The sequence below is a fragment of the Typha angustifolia genome, chromosome 15 (genome assembly GCF_048772165.1).
Source record: "Typha angustifolia cultivar Huaian chromosome 15, ASM4877216v1, whole genome shotgun sequence".
In the NCBI taxonomy this organism is placed as follows: Eukaryota; Viridiplantae; Streptophyta; class Magnoliopsida; order Poales; family Typhaceae; genus Typha; species Typha angustifolia.
Genome location: NC_133253.1, coordinates 11293100 through 11302959, shown reverse-complemented (window position 1 = coordinate 11302959; position 9860 = coordinate 11293100). Strand labels below are relative to the sequence as shown.

Sequence of the window (9860 nt, the reverse complement as noted above, 5' to 3'; positions counted from 1 at the left end):
CAGAGTTGGACAAGCCAAGGAAGCCGCAATCAAGCTCTACCAAACATAGCGGCAGGAAACACTAGCGGAGTACCAAGAGCTGCTACTGCATTGATACCTCCTCGAGCACCCTTGAAGCCATCCCAAGATGTGAAGTACGCACCTAGAGGTCCGGGGCGAGCACTCACACCTGCCCAAGTAGAAGAAAGAAGAGCCAAGGGCTTATGCTTCCGTTGTGATGAGAAGTTTGTACCAGGGCATCGTTGTGCTAAACCGATGGGATCGGTGATGCTCATCGATGGATTGGAGGAAGCGGAGGATGAGCTTGCAGCTGAAAGCGCAGATGTGGCTGGACATCGAGGAGAAGAAGTTGAGGAGCAAAACGTGGAGGACGTGATAGCTGAAATCTCCCTCCACGCCTATTCGGGGACGGCGGCGCCAAAGACATTGCGGGTGAACGGAGTAGTCAAGAAGACCACAGTGAGAATCTTGATTGACACCGGGTCCACCCACAACTTCATTGACAAGAGGCTCCTTAGGAAGATTGGGCTCGAGTCGGAACCCACGGAAGGGTTCGATGTGACGATTGGAGATGGCACCACCTTGCGAGCAGATTTTATTTGTGGAGGTGTGGTATTGAAGGTGCAAGGCCAAAGTTTCACATTGGATCTTTATCCATTGGCCTTGCGAGGAGCTGATATTGTTTTGCGAACTCAATGGCTTCAAAGCTTGGGGCCCGTAACATTTGATTTCTCAAACCTCACACTGACCTTTCGGAGGAATGGAAGAAAGGTACTGCTGGATGGAAATCAACCGCGGCAAGGACCAACATTGCAACCACTTGTAGGCTTTCCTAGTGCAGGGGACCGAGCTCTACTATTGCAAATGGTTGTTGCTGAACCAGAACATCCCTCACCAAGGAGAATAGCCGCTGACTTGCAAGAGCTGCTGCATGAGTTCCAGGATCTCTTCGAGGAACCCCGAGGACTGCCGCCGAACCGTCGCCATGACCATCGCATCCAGATCGGGCCTAACCATGTAGTGGGTTCGACCTTACCCGAACCAATGGAGGAAGATGGCTCCACTGAGCCGGTTCGAGTCCTAAGTCGTAGGAGAAGACGCCAAGGATCCAGATTAGAGACTGAAGTGCTGATTGAGTGGTTGGGCAAACCTACTGACGAGTCTACATGGGAGCTAGAGGCAGACATCATGGATCGCTTCCCAAATTTCAAACCTTGAGGACAAGGTTGCGAAAGCGTGGTGGATTGATACGATTCGGACTTCACCGACATCGTCTCAAGCTTGGATTTACCTTAGGAGAGATTTATTTTCATGTTTTAGTAATTATTTTTTATTAAAATAGGTTTTCTGTAAGTCGCGTTCGAACGCGGTCGGGCGAGTTCGAACGGGATCGGGGAAAATTGTGTTTTAGGATAAGATTGAGTTGTTGGTTAGCCTATAAAAGGATGTGTAGGGCAACCAAGATTAGGATTGATTATTGAGAATTGAGTTTGCCTTGCCTCCTTCATCTTCTTCGCTCCCGTTCCCTCAATCTCCCCGGCGACGCCGCTTCTAATCTCCCTCGACAGGCCAATCACCCTAGTCCCTTAGGAGTGGCCCTCTTCTCCCCCTTCTTCCAATTTTATCCATCGCTATCCCTAACCTTTCCATCATCCATAACCCTTCCACCATCACTTTTACACCGGTGCCACCCCATCAACACCGGCCCTCCACAATCCACCATTACCTAGGATTTCGTGCCTTCATCCACGGAATCCAAAACAGAGTATCCTGACGTTCGTCCACTAAACGAACGATATTTCGAGATCCCCATCTCCGATTCGCCTGAAACTAGATCCGTTGGAAAGCTCTTTTCCGGGCCTACAACATATCAAAATTTCACAGCGATCCAACGGCAGGATATTTCGGGATCTGATCTCAAAGTTCCGTGCAAGATCGTATAAATCTTGAATCAGAGCCATAGCACCAAAAGAGGGTTCGTATCAATCTGGTATCAGAGCCTATAGCCGAGGAAGGATCGTAACAAGCTGGTATCAGAGCCCATAGCCAAAAGGGAGGTTCGTAACACAAACATAGCCAACATCTGAACATCTAAATCACCTTCATCTTCAGACTCTTCTAAATTTTGTTCAACAGTGGATAGAGCCATCCCTTTGGACTTCCTTGGTTTAGAAAGACTGGACTCAAATGTTTGTAGATTTCCTACCAATTGTTCAACTTTCATAGAGTCGATGTCCTTACTTTCCTCAATAGCTGTAACTTTCGCTTGAAACCTTTCTGGAAGAGACCTAAGGATCTTACGGACAATTCTGTTTTCAGGAATTTTCTCTCCTAGGTTGAAACTGGAGTTGACTATATCACTCAGCTTTGCATAGAACTCATCAAATGTCTCATTCTCCTCCATACGTAGGGTTTTAAAACTAGTAGTCAACCTCTGAAGTTTCGAAAGTTTTACAGCCACAGTTCCTTCATGAGTTGTTTCTAAGATCGTTCAGGCTTCTTTTGCTATTTCACAAGTAGAAATTCTTCTAAATTCTTCCGAGGAAACACAACTAAAAATTGCTTTTATTGTTTTGCTATTCCAGCCAACTTTTTCATAATCTGTTTTATCCCATGACTCAATCGGTTTCTCAACTAACTCATCATTCACCATGTACATTGGTGGACTCCAACCGTTCATAATGGCCATCCATACTCTCTCATCTATGGACTTCAAATAAGCTCTCATCCTAGCTTTCCAATATCCATAATTTGATCCATCTAGAATAGGAGGTCTAATAAATGAGGGTCCATCTCTATGAAAATCCATACCTATCTGATCTCTCTCAAAGGGTGAAAGATCCTGCTCTGATACCAATTGAAAAAACTCCTACACACACGTATGTATCTAACCTCTAGGCAATGATATTTCTCGTTCGCTTAAGTAAAAGTCGGAAGAAATATTAAAAACGAAAGTAGAGATGAACGCCAAGATTTTAACGTGGAAAAACCCAAATGGGAAAAAAACCACGGATCCAAACTCGGATCAAAACCAATCACTATGATAGTAGCAGTTACAAGACTGATTCACAAAACAACCCGTCGATCCAAACGACTTTGTTCCTCTCAGTCTTGATCGCTAGAACCCACGATTCACTGCTTCTTATGATTGAAGTCCAATCTCAGTAGCCCTCGAGATTTATCTTTCGTCTAGATAGCCCTTAAGACGAGAGATTAAGATTTGTAGATGCGAAGGGCCTTGTTTGTTGAAGAACCGATGTAGCCTCCAAAAAGTCTCCTAGAATAATCTTCTTCAACTACCCTAGGTTAGGGCAACACTATCCTTATATATAATCTCCAAGATAGAGCCAAATCCAAGTCATATTCGTAACTCATGAAAATCCAATAAATTACAAACTTCATAGGTGCGTTCGAACGCGGCCCGAGTGCGTTCGAACGGCCTAACTTAATCTCAGGTGCATTTGAACGGGCCCAAGTGCGTTCGAACGCGACAGCTTGAATTCTTCAGGTTGTGTTCGAAAGCGTTTGTGAATGCTGCTCTCGGTCTGTGTGAACGCAGTACCCGCGTTCGAACGCATTTGTTAACGCTGCTCTCGGTCTGTGTGAACACATTGCCCGCGTTCAAACGCACTTGTGAACGCGACTCTCTGTCTGTGTGAACGCAGTGCCCGCGTTCGAACGCGCTTGTGAACGCGGCTCTTTGTCTGTGTGAACGCAGATTTCGCGTTCGAACGCGTTTGTGAACGCGGTGAGAACGCGACGGCTTTTCTCCAATGATCTTGCAATTCTTCACACCAGTGATATTCTAGACTTGTGTAAAGCTCATATACATGAAAAAATACACTTAGAATATTTTGTACAAAATTGCCAACAAATAAAAAACCTAACACTCTTGCATGGTCTTTCAATGAAAAAGGAAATAGCCTTAGCCTAACAGATTCATCAAAAAAGTTTCAAAATTTGAATGTTGAACAAATTTCCAAGAATTCATTAACATGAGAGTATGGATTCTCAGTTTCCTTACCATAAAAGGTAGGAAGCAATTGAAGGATGGCAGGTTTTAATTCAAAATGAGTTGCATTAGTGTTAGGTAACACAATGCATTTTGAAGGTTGGGTTCCTGATAAGCTCTGATACCAATTGATAGAGCCCTGATACTAATTGATAGGCTCTGATACTAATTTGTTAAAGCTCGGATACTAAATTGATGGGATCTAGAACCAAAAGATTGGCTATGGAACAATTCCTTAAGATCTGAATTTATTGTAGGAAACAGTCTGCGCAGTCATCGAAAAATATTCGTTAGATATTCTTCGGTAGTTAGAAAATTACGAAATCAATTGGGTTGGATCCGTATCTTCCTAATATACAACTTTAGTATTTACGCCTTTGCAGATTTGAACTATAGTAAGGATGAAAATACGGAATAACGTGGGTGATGGTAGTGGTGACGGGTGGAGTGGATGTTAGGGTTATGGATGGGTATGGAGATGAGGGTGAATTGTGAAAGTGATTAAGGGAAGTAGACAAAGTAAACGAAGTGGTCGAGATCCCAAAGAAGAGAGGTGGCTTGACAGTTGGAGCTTGCTGATCGAGATGAAACATTGAGACGGCTCAAGCATTGGATTGGGTCAAATTTCTTCCCTGGGCTGAGTGGTCATACAATACCGCTCATCACTCAAGCATTGGCATGACCCCATTTGAGGCGGTTTATGGGCGCACTCCCCCTGTCTTGCGTGCCTACGATAGACTCGCGGCGACGGATAGGACTGAGCTTGACTTGGAGCTTGCTGATCGAGATGAAACATTGAGACGGCTCAAGACTCACCTAGCCACAGCACAAAACCGCATGAAGCAAACGCATGACAAAGGCAGACGTGAGCGAGAATTTGAGGTGGATCAATTGGTGTTCGTTCGAGCTCAACCGTATCGACAATCCACATTGAGGCCAATTTTGAACCAAAAGTTGGGATACAAGTACTATGGTCCGTACCGAGTGCTACAACGAATCGGTCCAGTAGCTTACCGATTGGACCTACCTGAAGGAACCAGGATACATCCCGTCTTCCATGTCTCGGCATTGAAGGCCCAGATCGGGCCTAACCATGTAGTGGGTTCGACCTTACCCGAACCAATGGAGGAAGATGGCTCCAATGAGCCGGTTCGAGTCCTAAGTCGTAGGAGAAGACGCCAAGGATCCAGATTAGAGACTGAAGTGCTGATTGAGTGGTTGGGCAAACCTACTGACGAGTCTACATGGGAGCTAGAGGCAGACATCATGGATCGCTTCCCAAATTTCAAACCTTGAGGACAAGGTTGCGGAAGCGTGGTGGATTGATACGATTCGGACTTCACCGACGTCGTCTCGAGTTTGGATTGAGTTTTAGGATAAGATTGAGTTTTAGGATAAGATTGAGTTTTAGGATAAGATTGTGTTTTAGGATAAGATTGTGTTTTAGGATAAGATTGAGTTGTTGGTTAGCCTATAAAAGTATGTGTAGGGCAACCAAAATTATTATTGATTATTGAGAATTGAGTTTGCCTTGCCTCCTTCGTCTTCTTCGCTCCCGTTCCCTCAATCTCCCCGGCGACGCCGCTTCTAATCTCCCTCGACAGGCCAATCACCCTAGTCCCTTAGGAGTGGCCCTCTTCTCCCCCTTCTTCCAATTTATCCATCGCTATCCCTAACCTTTCCATCATCCATAACCCTTCCACCATCACTTTTACACCGGTGCCACCCCATCAACACCGGCCCTCCACAATCCACCATTACCTAGGATTTCGTGCCTTCATCCACGGAATCCAAAAACAGAGTATCCTGACGTTCGTCCACTAAACGAACGATATCTCGAGATCCCCAACTCCGATTCGCCTGAAACTAGATCCGTTGGAAAGCTCTTTTCCGGGCCTACAACATATCACAATTTCACAGCGATCCAACGGCGGGATATTTCGGGATCTGATCTCAAAGTTCCGTGCAAGATCGTATTAATCTTGAATCAGAGCCATAGCACCAAAAGAGGGTTCGTATCAATCTGGTATCAGAGCCTATAGCCGAGGAAGGATCGTAACAAGCTGGTATCAGAGCCGTAGCCAAAAGGGAGGTTCGTAACAAGCTGGTATCAGAGCCACCGTTCCTCGGACAAGCGCTTCCAATGACGATCACTCGATCTAATAGGAATACGGAAGAACCTAGCGTTCTATCCATGTTGGGGTCTATTTCCAAACAGATTGCCATCAACAAGCAAATAATGATGGAGATGATGCAGGAAATACGGGCATGGACGAAACCTTTTTCAACAAGCAAGGCAATCACAAGACAGTATTGGGAACCCTCCACAACATACCCAACATCCTCCACGGCCTCCCCGTTCATCACAAAAATAGGGGAAAGTTCGGCTATCCAGCAAGAGCGAGATTCTACACCTCGACCTATGGTCAGCCGCAACGAACTGCCACCAACTACAATGAGATCTGCAACCATTGTAGCAGCCCTCGGAACCTCCACATCTTCCCATGCACCGGAGACCTTGTCGACAAATCGCGAAGTGCTGGCTACGCCACACCTGGTCGCTGGATATCCCTCATCAGGAATCCTCATCAGTGGTGAAGGAGATGATCCGAAATCGCGAATTTCGACACTTGGGCCGCCTTTCACTAGCTCCCTTTGCAACCATAGTGAGTCGGCAACTAAGAAGAAATCGCATATGGCCTCCAGCGATCTTCTACCATTCTCCTCGGTCAATCGACAGTCGACCACGACAGCTTCATCACCAGCGATGACGTTGCAGCTCCCTGCCAAGCTACCACTCAAAGGAGAAGGCCACGATCTTCCACCCATGGCAGCTGAAAGTGCAGATGTGGCTGGACATCGAGGAGAAGAAGTTGAGGAGCAACATCACGCGGAGGACACGGTGGCCAAAATCTCCCTCCACGCCTATTCGGGGACAGCTGCGCCAAAGACATTGCGGGTGAACGGTGTAGTCAAGAAGACCACAGTGAGAATCTTGATTGACACCGGGTCCACCCACAACTTCATTGACAAGAGGCTCCTTAGGAAGATTGGGCTCGAGTCGGAACCCACGGAAGGGTTCGATGTGACGATTGGAGATGGCACAACTTTGCGAGCAGATTCTATTTGTAGAGGTGCAGAATTGAAGGTGCAAGGCCAAATTTTCACATTGGATCTTTATCCATTGGCCTTGCAAGGTGCCGATATTGTTTTAGGGACCCAATGGCTTCGGAGCTTGGGGCCCGTGACCTTTGATTTTATAAGCCTCACATTGACCTTTTGGAGAGATGATCAGAGAGTGTTGTTGGATGGAAGTAAACCGCTGCTTGAACTTTCAAAAGAAAGGGAGCTCGCTTCTTTCTCGGCACCCACTTTTCCTTTCTTTTCAGATCTACGGAGAGCCAGTGCAGAGGATAGTGATCTGGTCCGACTCATGGAGGAGTTGAGAGAGAACCCCTCAAGCAACCCCGAGCACGAGGAGCGCAATGGGTTAGTACTAGAGCACGGGCGAATCAAGGTACCCCGAAACGAAGAGCTACGGAGGCTATTGATGGCACACTTCCATGATACTCCTATAGCAGGTCATGAAGGGGTATTACGTACTTACAAGCGGCTGGCCCAAAACTGTACTTGGACTGGGATGAAGACGGACGTGAAGAAGTATGTGCGTGAATGTCAAATCTGCCAACGAGTCAAATCGGAGGCACTCAAGCCTAGCGGGCTGCTGCAACCACTACCTATACCAGAGCGTATTTGGGAGGATATCTCCATGGACTTCATTGAGGGGCTGCCGGAAGTTCGAGGACAATCGGTGGTGTTTGTTGTGGTGGATAGATTGAGCAAGTATGCACATTTCATAACATTGTCTCACCCGTTTTCAGCAAAAAGGGTTGCTGAAATTTTTGTTCGGGAAGTGGCACGCTTGCATGGGATGCCTAGGACTATCGTGTCAGACCGGGATCGCATCTTCATAAGTGAGTTTTGGTCCGAGTTCTTCAGATTGCAAGGGACTCAAATCAATCTTAGTTCAGCATATCACCCCGAGACGGATGGCCAAACCGAGGTGGTGAATCGTGGACTAGAGCAATACTTGCGATGCTTTGTGGCGGATCGACCAAAGGATTGGGTCAAATTTCTTCCCTGGGCTGAGTGGTCATACAATACCGCTCATCACTCAAGCATTGGCATGACCCCATTTGAGGCGGTTTATGGGCGCACTCCCCCTGTCTTGCGTGCCTACGATAGACTCGCGGCGACGGATAGGACTGAGCTTGACTTGGAGCTTGCTGATCGAGATGAAACATTGAGACGGCTCAAGACTCACCTAGCCACAGCACAAAACCGCATGAAGCAAACGCATGACAAAGGCAGACGTGAGCGAGAATTTGAGGTGGATCAATTGGTGTTCGTTCGAGCTCAACCGTATCGACAATCCACATTGAGGCCAATTTTGAACCAAAAGTTGGGATACAAGTACTATGGTCCGTACCGAGTGCTACAACGAATCGGTCCAGTAGCTTACCGATTGGACCTACCTGAAGGAACCAGGATACATCCCGTCTTCCATGTCTCGGCATTGAAGGCCCAGATCGGGCCTAACCATGTAGTGGGTTCGACCTTACCCGAACCAATGGAGGAAGATGGCTCCAATGAGCCGGTTCGAGTCCTAAGTCGTAGGAGAAGACGCCAAGGATCCAGATTAGAGACTGAAGTGCTGATTGAGTGGTTGGGCAAACCTACTGACGAGTCTACATGGGAGCTAGAGGCAGACATCATGGATCGCTTCCCAAATTTCAAACCTTGAGGACAAGGTTGCGGAAGCGTGGTGGATTGATACGATTCGGACTTCACCGACGTCGTCTCGAGTTTGGATTGAGTTTTAGGATAAGATTGAGTTTTAGGATAAGATTGAGTTTTAGGATAAGATTGTGTTTTAGGATAAGATTGTGTTTTAGGATAAGATTGAGTTGTTGGTTAGCCTATAAAAGTATGTGTAGGGCAACCAAAATTATTATTGATTATTGAGAATTGAGTTTGCCTTGCCTCCTTCGTCTTCTTCGCTCCCGTTCCCTCAATCTCCCCGGCGACGCCGCTTCTAATCTCCCTCGACAGGCCAATCACCCTAGTCCCTTAGGAGTGGCCCTCTTCTCCCCCTTCTTCCAATTTATCCATCGCTATCCCTAACCTTTCCATCATCCATAACCCTTCCACCATCACTTTTACACCGGTGCCACCCCATCAACACCGGCCCTCCACAATCCACCATTACCTAGGATTTCGTGCCTTCATCCACGGAATCCAAAAACAGAGTATCCTGACGTTCGTCCACTAAACGAACGATATCTCGAGATCCCCAACTCCGATTCGCCTGAAACTAGATCCGTTGGAAAGCTCTTTTCCGGGCCTACAACATATCACAATTTCACAGCGATCCAACGGCGGGATATTTCGGGATCTGATCTCAAAGTTCCGTGCAAGATCGTATTAATCTTGAATCAGAGCCATAGCACCAAAAGAGGGTTCGTATCAATCTGGTATCAGAGCCTATAGCCGAGGAAGGATCGTAACAAGCTGGTATCAGAGCCGTAGCCAAAAGGGAGGTTCGTAACAGACTTTGTTCCTCTCAGTCTTGATCGCTAGAACCCACGATTCACTGCTTCTTGTGATTGAAGTCCAATCTCAGTAGCCCTCGAGATTGATCTTTCGTCTAGATAGCCCTTAAGACGAAAGATTAAGATTTGTAGATGCGAAGGGCCTTGTTTGTTGAAGAACCGATGTAGCCTCCAAAAAGTCTCCTTGAATAATCTTCTTCAACTCCCCTAGGTTAGGGCAACACTATCCTTATATA

General features: G+C 46.7%; 1 protein-coding gene across 1 annotated transcript; it reads left to right on the top strand.

The window, feature by feature from the left end:
• On the top strand, positions 1-9599 carry LOC140779944 (uncharacterized). The gene is made up of 2 exons (XM_073125291.1): positions 1-2057; positions 6105-9599. Exon 2 carries the CDS (start codon positions 6156-6158, stop codon positions 8814-8816), a length of 2661 nt encoding a protein of 886 aa, XP_072981392.1. The 5' UTR covers positions 1-2057; positions 6105-6155; the 3' UTR covers positions 8817-9599.
• The last annotated feature ends 261 nt before the right edge of the window (positions 9600-9860 follow it).

Bases quoted from the DNA above. Each gene is read 5' to 3' on its own strand.
- LOC140779944 (XM_073125291.1), top strand. From the start codon at position 6,156: ATGACGATCACTCGATCTAATAGGAATACGGAAGAACCTAGCGTTCTA.